Source organism: Artemia franciscana, chromosome 5 (assembly GCF_032884065.1).
Source record: "Artemia franciscana chromosome 5, ASM3288406v1, whole genome shotgun sequence".
Taxonomy (NCBI): domain Eukaryota; kingdom Metazoa; phylum Arthropoda; class Branchiopoda; order Anostraca; family Artemiidae; genus Artemia; species Artemia franciscana.
Window position 1 is genome coordinate 10,902,089 of NC_088867.1, and position 22,823 is coordinate 10,924,911.

Here is a 22,823-nt window from a genome sequence, read left to right on the forward strand (position 1 = left end):
GCTACTCACTCAGTTGGTAGATAAGCACAAACTTGCAGCATCGTAGATATTTCATTGCGATAAAACTGGCCTTTCAGTGAGCCCTAAGAACCATTCAAAAATCATTGCTTTTGAGGGTAAACGACAAGTTGGTGCAATAACTTCTATAGAAAGGGGAGAAATCGTAACTTCCCTTATTTGCATGTCTCCAAGTGGATCATACATGCCCCCGATGTCAGTTTTTCCGAGGAAGAAAATGGAGAGCTGGTTGAGCTGGGGCTACCTCCAGGGAGTTGGGCTGAGATTCACAGCACTGGATGGATGGCTGCTGAGCTGTTCTTACCATGAATTAAAAAAAATTGTAGCATTTTCTAAAGCATCAAAGGACTTTCTGGTTCTTCTCATATTAGACGGACATTCCACCCACACCAAGAACCTAGAGGTCAAAGACTACGCAAGAGATAATGGTGCTTCGTTGCCATTTTTACCCCCACATTGTTCTCATAAGTTACAAGCGCTTGATGTGTCTTTCATGAAGCCTTTGAGCCCTCACTACGGTGACGAGCTTCGAAAATGGCTCCGTTGCAACCCAGGGAAAGTCTTAACGGTGTTTCAAATTTCAACACTCTTTGGACCAGCGTTTATCCAAAGCGCCTCTACGAATACCGCAATTCAGGGATTTAAAGAAGCAGGAATTTGGCCAACTAACCCAGCCATAATCTCTGATTCAGATTTCCTACCCGCTGACCTCCAATGACAGAGAAAGAAGAAGTGAGAAAATCTTCGTCTGGCTCATCTGTTGATAAAGAAAATCCCCACACTTGTAGTGTTAGGGGTGAAAAAGTTACAGTTTCTAACCTTACCGTTGGTGATAATGGCACCCCAGCTACAAAGGTTCAATTTAACATGGATGACAATGCTACTCCTGGATCCTCTTGGATGACAACTGAAATGAATGACTCGGCAACTGCATTTACTGTTTCACCTGAAAATTTGATTCCTATTCCAAAAGTCAGAGGAAGAGCAAAAAGGACGAATTTAAGGAGGAGGAAGGTTGCAGTTACAACTGACTCACAATCCAAAAAAGACTTGAGGATAGTATAGAAGCAAAAAAGGAAAAAGGAGATTGCCAAGGCAGAAAAAGAACTGAAGATACTTTTTAGGAAAGAAAACAAAATGGAAACTCTAAAAACAAAGGGGAAGTACCTGAATAAGATTGAAAAAGTGCCAAGAAAAAAAAAAAAACAAGAAGATAGTTGAGCTGCCGGCTTGAGCTTGATTGAATTGAGGGCTGAGTAGCCTGTTCCATATATAAAAAATGCGCCCACAATTCCTGTTCACTAATTGATAGCGAGGACGATGATGCTATCTTTGTATGTAAATTTTGTAATTCAGAATAAAATTGATTTGATGAAAAAATATGTCTCAACTACTTTTATTGCCTTAAGCAAAATGAATAAAAAGCCAAATTACAGTTTTACTTTTATTAATCAGATTAATTAATTAATGCAATCAGAATCAGATTAATTTGATGAAAGAATATGTTTAAATGGTTTTGTTCCCTTAATCAAAATATATAAAAAGCAAAATAACAGTTCTACTTATTTGGATATACTGCTGTAACTACCTCTCCGTTCTGCCCCGAATACAGAGCAGGACAAGCTATTTGAACCTTTTTTAAAATTTTAATTCAATAAATAATAATTTTGTTCACTTTTCATAATAGGAGCGTCAAACATTGTTTGCAACGATACATTGTGTTTCTATGAAATTTTGTAGCCTTTTGTATTGACTCCTAATTAACAAAAATCATTTTAGACTTAGTATCCCGTTCCACCCCGTGTTCCCCTATGTATGCTTTTGAAATGCGTATGCTCTTTATCATCACTATAGATATGTTTTTCAATGCCCTAGCTGCTTGGACTGGTCTTGTCACATTGTTGTTCACATTGATGGTCTATGTTGTTCATTTTCACTTGATCTTATATCATTCGATTGTCTCAGTTTATTCATTTTAAACAATAGCTAATTTACGTTTTTGTCCGCAGGGCATTACGAAATTGTTGAAAAGACTGTTGAAAAAACTTTGTATTTTATACTTAGCTATGCTTCTTGAGTAATTTTACATGCGCCATTGACAATAAAAACGATGCAACCTCTCCTGAGGCAAAAATAACATTTTACGCTCTTCAAATGTGTTCGCAAATATGACGTCTCTCATATGAATTTTTTTCCAAAATCAAAACGCTTAACAAATTTTCTCAAACTCGTGACAGACCTAGATGGTTTTTTTCGGGCCAGAAAATCCTAGGATGCAGATTTTCCAAAAAAAAAAATACAGAGCCATTTATATTGAAAATATGTTCATACATAAAAACAAGAGCTAAGAGTTCATATGGCACTTGTGACGAGGCCAGAAGAGCCAAGAGCCAAGGGATCATATGGTATGAGCTCTAACAAAATTCTAAGAATCAATAGATTGATTTAAAAGGAAAACCAATGGCTTAATGCCGGTCGGGATTTAAAATAAGAGCTCTGAGTCACGATGTCCTTCTAAATATCAAATTCATTAAGATCCGATGACCCACTCGTAAGTTATAAACACCTCATTTTTCTATTTTTTCTTCTCCCTTCAGTCCCCCCAGATGGTCGGATCAGGGAAAACGACTTTATTAAGTCAATTTGTGCAGCTCCCTGTCACGCCTACCGATTTTAATCGTCCTAGCACGTCCAGAAGCACCAAACTCGCCAAAGCACCGAACCCGACCCCCTAACTCCCCCAAAGAGAGCAAATCCAGTACGGTTACGTCAATCACGTATCTACGACATTTGCTTATTCTACTCACCGAGCTTCATCCCGATTCCTCCACTCTAAGCGTTTTCCAAAATTTGCAATTTCCCCCTCCAACTCCCCCAATGTTAACAGATCTGGTCGGGATTTGAAATTAGAGCTCTGACACATGAGTTCCTTCTAAATATCAAATTTCACTAAGTTCCGGTCACCTGTTCTTAAGTTATAAATACCTCGATTTTTCTAATTTTTCCAAATTAACACACACCCCCCCAGCTCCTCCAAAGAGAACAGATTCGTTCCAGTTATGTCAATCACGTATCTAGAACTTGTGCTTATTCTTCCCATCAAGTTTCATTCCGATCTCTCCACTCTAAGCGTTTTCCAAGATTTATGTCCCCCCCCCCAACACTCTATGTCCCCGGGTCCAATTCGAGTCAAAAATGGAGCATCTGAGAAATAAGATCCTTCTATATGTCCTGTTTCATTAAGATCCGATCACCTATTTGTAAGATAAAGATACTCTCAATTTTCACGTATTCCAGGAATTGCGGTTCCCCCTCCAACTCCCCCTATGTCACAGGATCTGGTCGGAATTCAAAATAAGAGCTTTAAAGCACAAGATCCTTCTAAAAATCAAATTTCATTAAGATCTGATCACCCGTTCGTAAGTTACAAATACCTCACTTTTTCTAATTTTTTCGAATTATTCCCCCCCCCCCAACTCCCCCAGAGAGATCGGATCCGATCCGGTTATGTCAGTCACGTATCTTGGACTTGTTTTTATTCTTCCCAACCAGTTTCATCCTGATCTCTCCGCTTTAAGTATTTTCTAAGATTTCAGGTCCCCCTCCCAATGACACTGGATCCGGTCGAGATTTAAAATAATAGATCCGAGTTACGAGGTCCTTCTAGATATGAAGTTTCATGAATATCCGATCACTCCTTCGTAAGTTAAAAACACCTCGTTTTTTCGAATTTTTCAGAATTAACCCCCCCCCCAACTTTCCCAAATAGAGCGGATCCGTTCCAATTATGTCAATCACGTATCTAGGACTTCTGCTTATTTTTCCCACCAAGTTTCATCCCGATCCCTCCTCTCTAAGCGTTTTCCGAGATTTTAGGTCCCCCCCCCAAACTCCCCCCAATGTCACCAGGTCCTGTCGGGATTTAAAATAAGAGCTTTGAAACACGAGATCCTTCTAAATATCAAATTTCATTGAGGTCCGATCTCCCGTTCGTAAGTTGAAAATCCCTCATTTTTTCTAATTTTTCATAATTAACCCCCCCCCCAACTACTCCAAAGAGAGCGGATCCGTTCCGGTTATGTCAATCACGTATCTAGGACTTGTGCTTATGTTTACCACTAAGTTTCATCTCGATCCCTACACTCTAAGCGTTTACCAAGATTTTAGGTTCTCCCCCCACCCAACTGCCCCCAATGTCACCAGATCCGGTCAAGATTTAAAATAAAAGCTCTGAGACACGATATCCTTCCAAAAATCCAATTTCATTAAGATCTGATCACCCGTTTGTAAGTTAAAAATACCTCATTTTTCCTAATTTTTCTGATTTAACCGTCCCCCCACTCCCCCCCCCCGCCCGATGGTCAAATCAGGGGAATAACAATTTCTAATTTAATTTGGTCTGGTTCCTGATACGCCTACCAAATTTCATCGTCCTAGCTTACCTGTAAGTGCCTAAAGTAGCAAAACCGGGACATCCGACAGACAGACCGACAGAATTTGCGATCGCTATATGTCAATGGGTAGATACCAAGTGCCATAAAAAATGGATATTTTGAAGTTTTGATGCGACTACATGTTAAATCGCGGCAGGCACTGCGAAGGAATGAGGGTGCGGGAAGCATCACTTTTGGCTGGGCAAAGATAACTAAAACTTGTGATTTGCTTCTTACTGAGACCACCTTCGCATTCCTCCAACGAATGATTCGACAAGAACAAAAAATATATATTTCACAACCATGACAGGCCAAATATTCTCTAAAATTCCCTAGAATTTTAAGCTTTAAAAATTATCTAAGGAGTTTTTCGCGACACTCAGAACTTGATCGCACAGTTTTCACAAGTATCGGGCTCCTTTTGGAGGGCGTTTTAGCGTAGCTAGGTGGTAAGGGTGTACATTTGTTTCCAGGCAGAGGATCTATTAGAGCACCATTGAAGTAAATGTCATGAAATACAGTGCCACTTACATATTGTTTAAAAGGGTTGGCATTTATGCCGGGCGCAGAAATTGAGGTCGTTGAGGAAGGCTTTGAAGATAGAATATTCTACAAACTGCAGAGGGTATAATTGAAATCTACAAAAAAAAAGAAATGAGCTATATTGTAACATATTTTGCTTCAGTGTTTCATCCCGTTTTACGCAACTAAGTTTATGCTAATAACTGTTTATGGATACCCTTAATCTTAACAAATGTTACATATTTGGAATCAGAGTAGAATGAAAATCCTATTGATGTGTGTCTTGTTTTGAAATTTTCGATTGCTCTTTGCATACATTTCGTTTGCACGAGCTACATATCTTTAAGAATTACTTTTTAATCATAGTGTTTAGAGAATTGACATACTAAATTACTTACATGTGAAGTAACATATCAGATTTCAAATATACCACATATTAAACGATTTTATATTGGCTAAAATGCTTGAAAATGTAATAGATCAATAAAAGATCAACTGACTGTATTTGCTACATTCAAATAGTTTTCAGGAAATTGGAAGTTAAGCAATAATGTAAGGCTATAACATGTTTCCTAATATTTATGGCAATTTCTGACTGTTTTGAGTTCTTACACCATTCTTTACTTTACTTGAAAAATTTGTTTTCAAAAATTAGTTTATTTTAAGGGTGATATAACATAATCCCTTTTAGTATGCACGCAGGAAATAAAAAATACAGAATTCTGGTATACAGAGCTTCAAAATTGATTTCGAAACTTCATGATTTTGAATTGATTTTGGGTGTACCAAAGCAACGGTTATTTATACTAAAAGTATTTGGATTGGATCTATTGAAATATCTTTCCGTTCTCTTTTTTGAGCTTTTGGAGAGAAGGGTGGTATTGTTATATTTCCTAGACAATAACGCAAGCAAAGAATCAAGCATGAATATTGAATTGGTAGGCCAATTTAAAATAAAATATTTAAAAAGTTTATCTTCCGTCTGTTTATTTTTACGGTAAATCAATGAAGCGCAAAATTTATCTAGAAGTTAAGTTTATAAATTTATGCTTGAATTAATATTAATAAACGTAAAGGCCAAATTAAAATAAAATATTAAAAAAAAGTTTTATCTATTTGTTTTTGTATTAAATTTATATAGCGAAGGCACCTGGAACGTACTGAAACCGTGCATCTAGTTCAAGAGGGAATATAAACCTTAAGATAATAACATTGAACCTTGCCACTGAACCTTGCACGGAAACCGCTGCAAGCTTCCAGAGTGAATATACACATTAAGGTATAACCTTGAATCTTCCAGCTGAACCTTCCACGGTAACAGCTGCAAGGTTCAAGAGGGAACATAACCCTTAAGGTAATAACCTTGAACCTTGTAGATGAACTTTGACGGAAACCGCTGCATGTTTCCAGAGTGAACATAAACCTTAAGCTAATAACCATGAACTTTGCAGCTGGACCTTCCACAGTAACAGCTGCAAGATTCCAGAGGGAACATAAACCTTAAGGTAATAGTCTTGAATCTTCCAGCTGAACCTTGTCCGGAAACCCCAGCCAGTTTCCAGAGTGAAGATAAACCTTAAGGTAATAACCTTTAACCTTACATTTGAAACTTCCACCGCAACAGCTACAAGGTTCCAGAGAGAAAATAAACCTTAAGGTTAACCTTGAACCTTCCACGGAGCTAGCTGCAAGGTTCCAGACTGAATATAAAACTTAAGGTAATAACCTTAAACCTTCAAGCTGAACCTTGCACGGAGACCGCTGCAAGCTTCTAGAGTGAATACAAGTCTTAAGGTAACAATTTTGGACCTTGCAGCTGACCCTTCCAAGATAACAGCTACAAGGTTCTAGAGTGAACATAAACATTAACACAGTTACCTTGATTGAACCTTGCAGCTAAGCTTTCTACGGGAACAACTACAAGGTTCTACAGCGGACATAAATCTTAAAGTAATAGCATTGAACCTTGCAGCTAAAACTTCCACGATCAAAGCTACAAGGTTCCAAAGGAACATAAGCCTTAAGTTAATAACCTTAAACCTTCAAGCTGAACCTTGCACGGAGACCGCAACAAGCTTCTAGAGTGAATACAAGTCTTAAGGTAACAATTTTGAACCTTACAGGTGACCCTTCCAAGATAACAGCTACAAGGTTTCAAAGGAACATAAACCTTAAGGTAATAACCTTGAACCTTCTAGCTTAACCTTCAACGGTAACAGCCACAAGGTTCGAGAGAAAACATAAACCTCAAGGAAATAACCTTGAACGTTGAAGCTGAACCTTGCACAAAAACCACTGCAAGGTTCCAGAGTGAACATAAGCCATAAGGTAACAATTTTGAACCTTGCAGCTGAACCTTCCAAGATAACAGCTATAAGTTTCTAGAATGAACATAAACATTAACACAGTAACCTTGAACCTTGCAGCTAAACCTTCAATGGTAACAACTACAAGGTTCTACAGTGGACATAAATCTTAAAGTGATAGCATTGAACCTTGCAGTTTAACCTTCAACGGCAACATCCGCAGGGTTCCAGAGAAAACATAAACCTCAAGGAAATAACCTTGAACGTTGAAGCTGAACCTTGCACGGATACCGCTGCAAGCTTCCAGAGTGAACATAAACCTTAAGGTAAAAACCTTAAAATTTGCAGCTGAACTTTCCGTGGCAGCTACAAGGTTCCAGAGGGACATAAACCTTAAGGTATTAACCTTGAACCTTCCAGCTGAGCCTTGCAAAGTAATAACTGGAAGGTTTTAGACGGAATATAAACCCTGAGATAATAAATCTATGGTCAAACCTTGCCAGTAACCTGCTACCTCGTATCAAAGATTATACAGCGAGAGCAGCAAATTTATTGAACTCTGATCAAAAGTAACTCCAGTATAAAAAACACAACAAACAAATATAAAAGAGTAGTATAAGGAACTGGAAGATCTAGAAAACTTCTAAACATCAAACCTGAAAGAAGAAAATATTTAAAAGTAAAAATTACAATTTGCATTGGACAAGTTTATTGATGATTGTGCGAGAATTAAAGTTGATTCCCAATTTGCCGAAAATGATAAATAGCTATAGAAAGAAGAAGGCATATAGCAGAAGGATGTCAAGGCAGAATAGATACCGGCTGGTAACATTTGATAAATTAGGTAATAAGCTGGGGGACATAGTTATCGCGGGCAAAGCTCGACAGCTGACAAGCTATATGGAAGGTATGGATAACTCATCCAACAGCCATAAACCGCTAATTAGGTTCTTTGTGTTTTTATTGGGGTGGGGCTATCAGCCTTTGTGTCCTGAGCTATGATATAGTTTAGTGAGTCCGCCCATAATAATAGTATTTAATAGTAACAATGATACTAATAAGAGAATTTAGACTGATAGACTCAAACCTGTGCATACAGAAACCTAGTATTCCCTCTCTGCTTTTAGAGACATCCATATCCCTAATTTTAAAGACATCCATATCTTTTCTTTTAAAGACACCCGTATCTTTGATTTTAAAGATACCCATATCCCTGATTTAAATGACACTCATATCCCTGCTTTTAAGAAGCCCTATCCCTGGATTCCATTAGAGCCCTATCCCGTCATTCCGTGGCAGCCAGCAGGTACATGTTACGTCATAGGGAATGTTTTCTAAGAGATGCTGGTTCAAGTTATGTTATAAGGAATATTTTCTAAGAGATGTAGGAGTTAATTACTTAAAAAGCCTATGAGGGCCAGGACTTCTTTACTTCGGAATTTCTTTGGGTGTTATATAATAATGATAATAATTTCCCATCAAAAGAAACAGATGGAATATAAGATAAAAAGCAAAAAACACACTACAGAAGAATAGACAAACACAACAAAAATAAAGAAAAAATGGATATCTAACTACAAAAATAATACAATTAAAGCAATACAACAAGTAATATAGATAAAGTAAGTCAATTATGTAATACAATAAAAGTAATACAATAAGTAATACAATAAGCAATACAATAATTCAAACTTAAAATTAATAATCATACCAAACATAAAAATAAAAGATACTACAGTAGAAGAGTGCATGAATTCCATAAAAAAAAAAAAATGAAATCAGCAATCAAATCAAACTTAGAACGAACAAAAGTTACAACAAAAAGGAGTAGGACTACCGTTCCTTAAACTTTCTAAGGGTCGGTGTTGCCTTGGACTTCAGTATGTTAGATTTCATGGGGAAAAAGTTTAATTATTTTCCTGTGTAACAACTTTGCTGAATTCAAATCAGTGGCATCGATAAAAAAAAAATTGATACCCTCCTCGAGATTTTGAAGAATACTCATTTTCAAAATTTTCATTGAAAACCGTAGTTTAAATGAAAAATGGAATAAAATTACCTCCACCTCTTAAATTTAAATAATACATTGTTCCTCCTCTCACCATTGATCCAAATATGCAATCGGAATTCTGGAATCGGTTCCAGGCAAAAAAAAATATCAAATCGAAAATGTGGACTATGTTTGCTATATATAAAATTTATATATAAAATAAAATTTATAAAATTTATGTTACTTACTTTCGAGTGCCAACCCCATAATTCTATATTTTTCGTAGCGACAAATAAGGCCACCTTTTTAAAACCGTACCTATAGAATCAAAAGGTCTAATGGTCAGGCCTAGCACTACTTTAAGCCTGTAAAAGGAAGTAAGGCCAGGTTAGTTCTTTTGTGTGAGGCTTATAGTTTAACCTGATTTTTTAGTTATGTAAGCTATGATGTAAGCTATGTAAGCTATGAAGTTAAAGCCAGTAAAATAAAGGAGAAGTTTTGAATCACAATCTCTTTAAATATAGGTAAGCTACCTCTTCCTTTGCCATTAGTGTTTCAAATTCACAAAACATAGCAGGGTAGGGACAAGGTTTTTTTTTTTTATTTTAAAGAAGATAAGAAACAGGGTGCTATTTGAAAATCTAGAGAGGGGAGCAGTATTTTTCTACTTGGAAAATTCGAAAAAAAAACTCAAAATCTAGGCGAGGGCACAAATCCCTCACGCACCCACCCATTCGGCACTCCTTTGTGATTAAACTGTTTTTGATTAAAGTGCTAAGTCCCTTTTGGATAATTTTTTTTTGAAAGACGGAAAAAAGAAAACTTTAAGAAACTAATAATAATAAAAAAAGATGAGATTGACTTATTTTCTAGGCTGAGGTCAGGGTCGTATATAGGATTTTTTTTTGGGGGGGAATACATTTTTGTTACATTTTTACAAGTCGGAAAAACATTTCAGTGGGGGGTTCAAACTCCTTAAGCCCCCTCCTCCTGGATACGGCCTACGCTAAGGTAAATTGAGCCATTATTGACAGCTTTAAGCAATAAACGAAAAGAAAATGTCTAATCTAATTTGATTTTTCTTAAGTTATATAAATTCTTAGCCTCCCTTAAAACTCGGGGTAAAAATAAATCAGCAAATAAAAGAAAAACATCATGGCAAGATCCTAAGGATACCTTTCAAAGAAACCGATCTTTTCCATCCTCAAGGGTAAGGTGTGAAAATGTGTGAATTAATCGCTGTAAATTGGCAGCAGGACGAGACCAAAATGTGATACATTTATCTTCGACCACCGGGATCACCATTTCCAGTAAAAATGACGCGTTCATTCGTATGAAAAGCTCCTGTAATTAAATGATAATAAATTAGAGAAAAAAAAGAACTTTACAGAAATTTTGTATCGTAGAACTTTGCCGTCGCAAGTTATGAAGTTCTAAAAAAATTTATTTGGGTAAAGCCATATACAAATTTGTGCTATACATACTCACACTCAATATAGATTCGTGCATACTTTTTTTTTAGCATTTTCCGAAATTAAATCATTCGGTATCTTAAGAGCCACCTTTTTCTTGGGGGAGGGGCATACCAAACATACATAAGTACGCGGCTCTGTTTTGGTTGCTATATTACTTAGAACTTGTAAATTCTTGTTTCTTTCCTTTCTATATTATTTCTTTCTATTCCATATTCTATAGTGTGTATCTTTTCTTTCTATGCTATATTATTTTGTTTCTAGTTCCTAAACATACGAAAACAAAATTAAATATTACTTAGTCAAGGGAAAATTTTCCCTAAGTCCATGTACATCATGTGTACAATCTTTCCTTCACAGTTGATCAAACAAAGGCATTTCGGTGTAGGTAGAGTTCTGAGTAATATTTGCTTGGAAAATATAATAATTCTCTCTCTTCATTGCATATTTCATTTCAGCAAAAGGAATTTGGCTCATGGAGCGGAATAAAGAGAACATTAATGACAGGTGTGCAACTAAACAAAAAACAGGATATGTATATGGACTTTTTTATGGAGCGTTTTACAAGTTCGGTAGCGAGGGGCTTTGCACAATCATTAATGTGGTATTCCAGGTATTTTACTGGTATTTTTGCTTTGTTTATTGTTTTTTCTGTTAGTTAATTTTTTTTAAATTGGTAAATTTATAGTCTTTGTATGTTCTCATGGTTCTTGGGGGTCCTGGAGAAAGTTTTAATTTTTCCTCAACAGATGATGCAAAGGTCGGTTAAATAAGATAATTACATTTCGGAAAGATTTAAGTTCTTAATCTAATTTAAAATAGTTAACATAATTTCGCAGTTGTTCGTCTTGCGACGGTCCAAGAATTTCACCTCTAATGTCGCAGTACGAATACTCCCGTCTATCTCTGTTAACCATTACCTCAAGTCCAGACAACCAACATAGTAATAACTAGGCATAGTATATAGGAATATAAGAATTTATAGGAACAAACGTAACTCGTAGGAGAAACTAAGATTTTGTTCAGCATAGGTAGAGTTGTACAAAATATCTGTTGCAAAAATACAAAAGAATTTGAGCATGAGCTCCTTTTTAGTTTGTAACTTTATATTAAATCTGCCGCAAAATTAGATGTTTTAAATTCAAATTTAAATGCTCAAATTTAAAATTCAAAAGACTCTGGAAATAAAATCGAAATCTTTGAATTTGTCAAGTGAGAACGTACCTAACTATGTGTAGTGTTATTTTAACCAGTGTTATTTTTAGGAACTGCTCCCCATTCCTCCCATCTCCCTGTAAGTATGTATATTAATATCATATTCTATTTTAAGCTCGAAATAACACCCTTCTACACTGGTAAAAAAAAAATTACCGGTGAAGGGGTGTTACGCTGCAGTTTTTGTATAAAATTTTGCGCATTATTATATGTTTGGTCTTCTATTAAGGAGTTCAAATGTCCACCCTCCCCAGTGGCAACTTTACTTGGAATAGAAGTTCACTATATCTAAGAATTTCGTTAAGTAGTGAATACATCTGCATGACGGATTGACGACAAGCAGTCAAACACAAATTTAGTTAATAAAGTTAAGATTTGAGAAAAACCTGCTTATGAAGGAAAAAGGTAAATAAAATTTAAAGCAAAAATAAGGGGAAATCTAAGTAATTACTTAAAAAATCTTGAATTCAACACCTAATCTTTTTAATAATTATAAACCGGCGTCATTTTAAAGCCTCTAACGGGAAGATATTCTATTTGCAATGTACAAAAAGGATAAGAATAGACTGTTTAGTAAGTTTAAAATTGAAACGGGGAGGGGGGGTGCGATTCCATAAACAACTGATATCTATATAATAATATAGATAATTATAATATATTCTATTATAATAAATAAATAAGATATATTCAATAAGATACACAAATTCAAAAATAAGACCAAAAAATGGAGACAACTAAAATGAAAACTAAAATAAAATAAGTAAACAACTAATGAACGAACATTAATGAATAACTAATAGGATGATTAGGCAGCTGTACTAATAAAACAGATAATTGGGCGTGTATTATTTTTGATCCAACTGTTTGTAGTAGCAAACTTTAGTACACAGTAGCTCGTGCTAACAGTAAACCAAGCACTTAAAATGAAATCATGTATATTACATAAGAAGAAAAGAATTTTTTGACAATTCCAAATACGTGAAAGTCATCAACTTTAAAATTGATCTTCAAAGCTATGAGCCTACAATTTTTTCGAGTTTTAAAAAAGAGGGGAAAATCCTGCAGACGGAGAGTGATCTTGAAGAAAATTACATGACCGAGCTGAGGATTACAGAAGAGCTCAGCAGAGAGGTTTCAAGTCCCTATTTGCGAAATGTAATTTTTTTTTTTTTAAGGTCGGTCAAGGAAGCGTGTTTAATTGTTCACATATAAGTGAAATGGCACTTGGTTTGCAAAAAAAAAAAAAAGATTTCAGCAATAGTGCTTATTCTCAGTTTATTCAAACTGTTTTGATAGATCTTGCTTTACAGCAGGAGCTATTGTTGAAAGTTGCAGAAAGGTAAGACTCTTTGGGGCTTAAATTACGCAGATAATTTCAATGTTCTAGGTATTAACTTCAAAATACAGATGCAAAATCCGCTTTTTCAATTGATAGATCCTTGACCACCTCCATTGTCTCAGTAGCTCAGCAGATACATATTTGAGACTGAGTTCAAGGATTTGATATATTTGAAAGTCTCGGAAATTATGTAGTGTTCATTGCTTCCACTATCCCCGAATTTAAGAACAGGATAGGGTGACCTCAAGATCGGGAGTCTCAACCATCTGAGCCAGAATTCATGTTTGGTTTTATATCTTTGCTCCATTATTACACATAAATAAACGGAATCCCAAATCAGGATTTCCTTACCGACATTGACAACTTTGAAACAATCACTTTTGAGGAAACTAAGGGAAATCTGAGAAAGTCCCTAGATAATGGTAGCACTCATTGTCGATGTCATCAACAATTAATTAAATTAATTTAAATTTTATTAAAATTAATTAATTTAATTAATTAATTTAATTAAATTAATTTATAATTTAATAAGTATAGTATATATAGTATACATTAATATAAATAAATAAATGATAACTCAAAACGAATAGAAATTACAATAAGTAATCGAATCAAACTCAAAACAAGCAAAAATTAACATTGGTAGGGCTGATAACCATGGCCTTCTCGCGACCAGAACATAATTTGCCCTTATCATTTCCTGAATTTTGCAAATTTTAAACATGCATACATGCCTTTCTCAATAGCATATAGTGTGTGTAAACACTGAACGACTTGTCTAGCTTATAAGTCCTTGTCCTGAAGACTGTGGGGAGGCTGATATCCCCAAAGACATAATTACTGGACCTTTTAACAAGGCTGAACAAAATAAACCCCTAAGAATTTCGATTGGATATGTTTTGGGGAATGTAGGCTTGAGTCTGATTACCCCCTACTTATTTTTGACACTTAAAAAGGACACTAAAACTTCAGACTTCCAATCAAATGAGCTCCATCTGATCCAAAGCTTATAGGATTACCCGTTCCATACGAACCTTATATGTCCCGGGCATAACTTACAACTCTTGTCCATGGGCTCTGGGGGATTGTGTCCACGCTAAAAACATTGTTATGTGATTTTTAGACTATTGGTAACAAAATGACTATCACATAGTTTCAATTGAATGCATTTCGGGAAAAGTAAGTGCCCCCAATCACTTTGATTCTTAAAAACGGAACTAGAACAACTGATTTCCAATCCAATAAGCCCCCTCCGTAATTGATACGACCACCCTTTCCATAAAAACCGTATATGCCCTTGGAGCACAAATTACAAACCTCGCGCTGAGGGCTGTGGGAGGGGGGGGGGGGATTGTCATCCTCAAAGATAAAATTTCCAGACCTTTCAACTACGTTGAACAAAATGGCTATCTCAAAATTTTGATTGGATGTTTTTGGGGAATTGGTGCGCGTGGGGGGGGCTAGTTGCCCTCTAACCACTTTCGAATATTAAAAGAGGCCCTACCCCTTCAATTTCCAATTGAATGAGCAGTTTTAGAAGTTTCTACAACAAGAAATGGCCATCTCACAATTTCTATCAGATACATTTCGGGAAAATACGAAGTGTTGGGGAGGGGGGGGATATCCGCCTTCCCATCACTTTGAATCTCGAAAAGGGTATTAGAAAATCTGATTACCAATCCAATGAGCCCCCTCGTAGTTTATACGACAACACTTTCTATAAAACGTTACATGCCCCCCTGGGCATAACTTACAACCCTTGCGCTGAGGGCTGTGGGAAGGGTATATTCCTCAAACCCATAATTCTCGGAGCTTTTAAAAACACTGTAAAATGGCTATCTCAAAATTTTTACTGTCAATCACTCCAGAAACTTTTCGAAGTTTCTATGTCAGCTCCTTCGATGCAAAGTGCCCTGGTCTAAGACAACAACAACAACAAAAAATAATAGATTGGGTCCACATCACTCTTTACCTTTGCGCTGCCTATGATATAATTCCTAAGGTGAATTTTTCTTCGTCAACGAATTCTAAAATATAAAGAAATAGAATAATAAGAATAAACCTAACCTGTTTTTCATCTTTCTTTTTATTAAAACGGCTTTCAATATGCTTGAGATGAAAGTTGCCAGCTTCTACAAGGATATCTTCAACCAGTTTTTGCATATACTGGGTACGAGCCATTGATATGGACGCTTTAGCAAATGTCAAAAACCCTTTGGCAAATTGAAAAGTACTCTGAGTCAGCTGAAGTTGTACATCATCTTTAAAAAGAAATAATTATGTATTATTTAATTTAAGAAGAAACTATTTTTAGTTTATCTACATGTCTCCGTTTATAGTTCTATTGGTTACTTCCTAGGTTTATTCCTATTCCTAGGTTTAAACCAATCCTATTGGTTTATTCCAGTTGGAATAAAAAAAAAATTAAATTTTTAAATAAATTTTCAAGGATATGAGGAATTTGGATGTATGTGATGGTGAATTATCAGGTGTGTCTGAGAGGTAGATTGTGAGGTTTTTGAATGGATGAAACTTTTTTTTTTGAAGGAAGAATTAGGACTATCGTTAAATATGGTAATGATTTAGATCACTCTTTATGTTCTATTGTTGGAATAAAATTCTATTGGTTACTTCCTAAGCTTAGCAGCTGGAATAAAAAAAAAATTAAATTTTCAAATAAATTTTTAAGGATATGGGGAATTTTGATATATGTGATGGTGAATTATCAGGTGTGTCTGAGAGGTAGATTGTGAGGTTTTTTGAATGGATGAAACTTTTCTTTTTTTTTCTTTTTTTTTGGAAGAAAGAATTAGAACTATCGCTAAATATGGTAATGATTTAGATCACTCTTTATGTTCTATTGTTGGAATAAAATTCTATTGGTTACTTCCTAAGCTTAGCAGTTGGAATAAAAAAAAAAAAAAAAAAAAATTTCAAATAAATTTTCAAGGATATGAGGAATTTTGATATATGTGATGGTGAATTATCAGGTGTGTCTGAGAGGTAGATTGTGAGGTTTTTTGAATGGATGAAACTTTTCTCTTTTTTTTTTCTTTTTTTTTGGAAGGAAGAATTAGGACTATCGTTAAATATGGTAATGATTTAGATCACTCTTTATGTTCTATTGTTGGAATAAAAGTCTATTGGTTACTTCCTAAGCTTAGCAGTAGGAATAAAGAAAAAATTAAATTTTCAAATAAATTTTCAAGGATATGAGGAATTTTGATGTATGTCATGGTGAATTATCAAGCCAGTGTCTGAGAGGTAGATTGTCAAGTTTTTTGAATGGATGAAACTTTTTTTTTTGAAGGAAGAATTAGGACTATCGTTAAATATGGTAATGATTTAGATTTAGTTATTTAATGCGATCATGTGCAAGCTTTTGCTTAAGAAACGGTGTGACCAATTGCTTATTTATCTTTTACACTCATTTTTGAATAGAAACTTATTATTAAAAAGTTGAATAAATGCAAAGCATCTTTCAAAATAACAAGTATGATTAATAATAGCCTGCAAGAGTTTTAACTGATCGATAAGAACAAGCAAATACATTAGCTGAAGAATTTAAAACAAGGCATGGAAAAAAAGAGAGAAAAGAGGTTAATGAATATAATACTAACAGAATAAACAAATTCAACTGCGTTCTGACAGTGGATTATTTTTGCAAAAAACTTGACTACCTGTGCTTCGTAATTACTTTTATCTAATTTAAACTATAATTTGATAATTAAATCTTAATAAACCTACCTATTAAATAAAATTATTAATATTTTTGTTACTTTTTTCTCTTAGTTCTGTTTAGATATGAACTTTTGTTCTTTAATTTTTTTCCTTTTTTACTATGTTTCGTATTTCTTAAAACATTATTGCTCTTTTTCATTAATTATGTATTACTCTCCAGCTAAGAACATTACCAGATATGATTGCGAAACATTCCAAATTTAGTTAGATTGTTTCACTGTCTTCATTAGAAACTTTACGGTTTTTTATCTCTATTTTTTTTTCATTTCTTGTATGTAAAACGATGCATGGGCTAATTCTAGTTAACTCTAAAACTTCTGTAAATCAGCTCCTCGAACAATTAAATTCTGCTTATTAAATCTTATAGACTACATCTCTACAATTTAACTCCTGATACAGCGAAAGACTGCGAAAGCTGTACATGGCAAACAGGATCAAATGTCTTAGCTAAGTCAAGCGTACAAATGTGAAGTTTATGACCGTTGGTCTGAGTGAAGTAGCAGCCTGTAATAAAGTAGCTATTGCGCGATGAGCATGTTGACAACCAGCACTGATTTGAATCCGAACTGATTCGCATCAAGTTCACAGTTTGTATCACAGCTTAGATACCAATACAGTAATGGAAACTCGATTTATTTTTGGGACACAGTGCGCGGTAGCCATGCTAGCGGCTGGAGACAGGAACCCACAGCGTAGATACCAATAGACCTCCCAAGCCTTTTCACCGCGTGTGCAAGAAAAGAAAATTGCGTTCCCGCCTACGGTGATGTAGTACGATCTACGCGTCGGATCGCAGGCTTGGAGGAGGCACCAAGTTCAGAGCTCTGTACCACCAAACGCTTCTCATGGGCAAGATAGGAGTTTTCATAACTGTATTGGTATCCAAGCTGCGGTTTGTATTGATATGCGGCAGAAGAATGTATTTAAATAGCTTACTTAGATTGCTGACAACTGTAATTGGTCTATAAGAATTACAATTCAAGGGGTCTTTTCCGTATTCCAAATAGAAGCGACAGTTCCGCATTTATATGTTATTTTAGTTATATTTAATTATGTCTCTTAATATATATATTGCATTTTATTTATATTTTCTTGTATTTTTCTGCTTGTATTTTTTTTTTCAGCTCTAAAAATTGTTAATTATTATTTAATTGTTATTAACCATTTTTTTCTTTGTTGTTTCTTCTTTGCTTAGTACACACTTTTCTCCTCCAAGACCGAAATTATTGAAATGGGAGGATTTGTTGTTTTTCCTAACAAATATGAATGGTTATTTTCTCCGACCGAAATTAGCAGCAAAGCCTTTTGGGTGAAATATAGCGTGTACTCGCAAAGATAAGAGAATTTTTTTTTAGCTTCGAGTCATGGTTTCTCGAAACCTCGAGATCAGGATCAAGGGTGACCTCAAAATCGGGAGTCATATTCTCAACTATCTGAGCCAGAATCAACGTTTGGATTTATTTGGCAATATTTTGATCCATTAACATACACAAACAAAGGGGATTCCAAAGATCGGTTTCCTTACCGACACTGCCAGTTATATACAGTACAAATTACCACTCTTGTTTTACAGTTCGTGGCAACGAACTGTAAAGTAAAGAACAACTCGGCTCAATAGAAACCGAAACTCTAAAAAAAAAATTTTGATAACAGTAAATACATCAAAAGGGTTAACTTTTTACGCTGATCCCAAACATACAAAAGTCCATTAAATTTAATGATACCCATCAAAAGCTGCGAGCCTGCGAATATTTGCCTAATTTTGGAAAAAAGGTTAAAACACCCCCAAAAAGTCAATTGATCTTAACAAAAACAACGTCATTAGGTTCAACGTATCAGAGAAGCCTACTGTAGAGGTTTCTTACTCTAATTTTTTTTTTTTTTTTTTTTGCAGAACAATCATCATGGATGCGTATTTGTTTTTTGCTTTGTTTTTTCAGGGTTGATGGTGTCGAACCAGTAGTCTTAGAAGATCGGGAGAAAACTCATTCGAACGGAAACAAAAAGTTATAGTGTTCTTTTTATGCGCCCAAAAAATATTGGAGGACACCTAGCCCCCCTTCCATGCCCATTTTCCCCCAAAGAAATTCGATCAAAACTTTATGACAGCCGTTTAATTCAGCTTAGTCGAATAGGCCCAATAGCTATGCTTTTGGTGATTACATAAACCTCCAGAGTCCCTGGGGAAAGGGCTGCAAGTTTTGCAATTTGCCCATACTGATCACATATAGTATTTGTTATTAGGAAATATTCACAAATTTTTGGGGTTAATTTGCTGCGGGGAGGAGGGGAATTTTCTACAGGGAGATCTGTTAATAATGTTACGCGAGAGGAGTGAAGGGGGATTCACATTATTTGAAAGAGTCAGAAATTAAATTTAAAGAATAATTGTTTTAAGCTGAAAGTAAGGAACAACATTAAACCTTAAAACGAATAGAAATTATTCTGTATATGAAAAAATTGCCACTTCTAAACCCTCGTTCTTTACGCTAAAGTTTGATTTTTTGTCGTGATTCTTTGAGGAAGACCACTCAAACACAAGGGCTGTCGATTTTGAATTAGATTTATTTTTGAAGAGCTTTAAGGCTCCAGCGTAAAGAGCAAGGGTTGATGGGGTTTCGGTTTGTATAGAATTTTTATGTTGCTCCTTACTTTCAGTTCAAAAAACGTGTTTTTTTCATTTAACATCTCTTAGGAAAACAGCAGCCGTGATTATTTAAACAAACTATTAGACGTGGGCCGTAATTTTTTTTTCCTAGTTTATTTTCCTAGAAATAAGTAATATTTGACAAATAGTGAAAATAATAACGAGAAAATGTAAAAAAAAATTAAGAAACTAAGAGCTTGTGTTTTTTTTTAGCCAATGAAAAAGAAGCGAAGAAGAAGACAAAACGGATATTTTGGCAAGAACCTCAGCCGAGCTGTCGTCAGCACTCAACACCCAAAAAGAGGGAAGGGAAAAAAGTTAAATATAAAACAAGAAAAAATTATTTTATGAAGTAAACTGTAACTGGAAACAACTAAGAAAACAAGGCAAAACAAATGAAAGACTATTAAAAAGAATTGGATTGGGCGAGAATTCTGTCCCTGATGATTAGCAAAGCCTGTCTACTAACCTGATTTGTGCTAATATGATCAATTGATCTTCGTTTAAGATGAGAAGAAATGTTAGATTATTCTCTTCGTATTAAATTATCATGGTTTTTACAAACATCTTAATTATTCTTTTTATTTTACTGTTATCTGATGTTTATTGTCAAACAGTTCTTTTGTCAAGAAGTTGTGTCTATAGCAAATGTGGTCTTAGAACATATTTAAATATATAATCAAAGAATAACCAGTTAAAAAAGAAATTAGTCATATATCAAACTTTAGAAAAATGCAAAGGACGGAATAGAAAAGAATTATCAACCTCAAGGAGCATAACCCTGTGCAAGGTTTCATTAGTAGGTTACAATAATGACTAGGTATGGACAGGGTGGGGTAATTATCTTATCAGGTAGATTTAGTATATAATATAGATACTTTAGATGATAATAAATACTGAATTCAGGAAGAGATTCATTTTTAGAAGAAGCTTGTCTTATTATTACGCAGAAAAGGTACAGTTTTTTTTTTTTATATATATATATATATATGACGCGCAAAAAAAAATGTAATGTCACGCTCAGCTCTTAGAAGATCATCAGCAGAGACGTAATTTCGTCAGACCCCAGGGGGAGGGGTATAAAGTTGGAGCTAATTTTCTCAAAACAAGTAAAATGACAATGAAAACTGAAAAATGAGCCATATAATACAATAAAGGCAAAGATACACTAAAGGAAACTGACCCCTTTCTCTGGATGTTTGAATTATGCAGGCTTATCTTAGTTTTGACAATTATTTTTGAATAAACTACATTTCATCTGGGGGCTAAATTACGCCCCTTATCATCCTTCTCATCGAATTTTGAAAAACATCAGTTTCAACAAGAAAAAGGACTAAGGGGCGTGGCACATGTATGTAATACGGAATCAGAATCGCTAATGGTTCTGTGTGTTTCTTTTTTTTTTTTTTTCTAACATCATATTTTTGTCATTTTATGAAGAAACTTTGCAGGTCTCATTGCAAAAAAAATTTTAAAACCTAAAAATTTTTCAATAATATCCAGTTTGATTAATCATAGGCAGCGTAATAGCGCTGCCTATGTAAAGAGTGATGTGGGCACTATGTTTTTTTTAGGGTCTTTAGCCAGGGCACTCCGCATCAAAGGACTTATCGTAGAAACTTCGAAAGGGCTCATTCGATTGGAAATTGAAAAATCTAGTGCCCATTTTGATGGTCAAAAGTGATTGGAGGGCAACTAAACCCCCTCTGACGCCCACCATTCCCCCAAACACATCAAATCAAAATTTTTAGACAGCCCTTTTGTTCAAATTAGTAGAAATTTCTGGAAACTATGTATTTGAAGATTAAAACCACCCACAGCCCTCAGAGCAAGGGTTGTAAGTTATGCTCTGAGGGCATATAAATTTTATATATAAAGGGTGATCGTATAAGTTTTGGAGGGGGCTTATTAGAATAGTAGTCTGAAGTTCTAGTGCCAGAAGTTCTACAGATTCAGAGTGATCGGAGGGTGGATATCCCCTCCCCACACCTCTTATTTTCCCGAAATGCATGTGATAGAAATTTCGAGATTGTCATTTGTTGCCGTAGACACTTCTAAAAAGGCTCATTTGATTGAATATTGAAGGGACTAGTGCCCCTTTTAATAGTCGAAAGTGAGTAGAGGGCAACTAACGCCCCTACCACGCCAACGATTTCCCCAAACAATCCAATCAAAAATTTTATATAGCTTTTTTTTTTCAACGTAGTTAAAAGTCCCAGAAATTATATCTTTGAGGATGACACTCCTCCCTCCAGCCCTCAGGGCAGTGGATGTAAGTAATGCCCTAGGGGCATATAGTTTTTATAGAAAGGGTGGTCGTATAAACTTCGGATGTGGCTTATTAGATTGGTAATCAGAAGTTCTAATATCCTTCTTAAGATTCAAAGTGATCGGAGGGCGGATACTCCCCCCCCCCATTCTCGTATTTTCCTAAAATGCATAAGATATATATTTTGAGATGGCCATTTCTTGTCGTAGAAACTTCTAAAACGGCTCATTCAATGGGAGATTGAAGGGGCTAGGGCCTCTTTTAATAGTCAAAAGTGATTAGAGGGCGACTAGCCCCCCCCCCCCTCACACCCACCATTTCCCCAAACACATCCAATCAAAATTTCGAGATAACTATTTAGTTCAGCGTTAGGATGACTTTGAGGATAACACTCCTCCCTCCAGCCCTCAGGGCAGGGGTTGTAAGTAATGCCCTAGGGGCATATAGTTTTTATAGAAAGGGTGGTCGTATAAACTTCGGATGTGGCTTATTAGATTGGTAAGCAGAAGTTCTAATATCCTTCTTAAGATTCAAAGTGATCGGAGGGCGGATACCCCCCCCCGCCATCTCGTATTTTCCTAAAATGCATAAGATATCAATTTTGAGATGACCATTTCTTGTCGTAGAAACTTCTCAAACGGCTCATTCAAAAGCCCTTTGGGCAAGTGCTACAAGTTATGCCCTGGGGGCATATAAAGTTTTCATAGAAAGGGTGGTCGTATGAAGTTCAGAGGGAGCTCATTGGATATATAATCAGAAGTTTTAGTACCTTTTTAAGATTCAAAGTGATCAGAGGATGGATACCCCCCCCCCCACACACACACACACACCTTGTATCTAATAAAATATTTTATATGGCCATTTGTTGTCG

The 22,823-nt window shown here is 35.4% G+C and overlaps 1 protein-coding gene across 2 annotated transcripts in view; it reads right to left on the bottom strand.

The window, feature by feature from the left end:
* Positions 1-7,806: 7,806 nt before the first annotated feature.
* The window catches only part of LOC136026973 (exocyst complex component 8-like), a 90,103-nt gene continuing 75,086 nt past the window's right edge, over positions 7,807-22,823 (bottom strand). For both annotated transcript variants that reach the window (XM_065703844.1, XM_065703843.1), the window contains exons 12-14: positions 15,363-15,556; positions 10,446-10,613; positions 7,807-7,935 (exon numbers count right to left, since the gene is read on the bottom strand). In XM_065703844.1, coding sequence (XP_065559916.1) covers positions 10,449-10,613; positions 15,363-15,556 — 359 coding nt within the window. In that variant the 3' untranslated portion in view covers positions 7,807-7,935; positions 10,446-10,448. The remainder of the gene's footprint in view (positions 7,936-10,445; positions 10,614-15,362; positions 15,557-22,823) is intronic.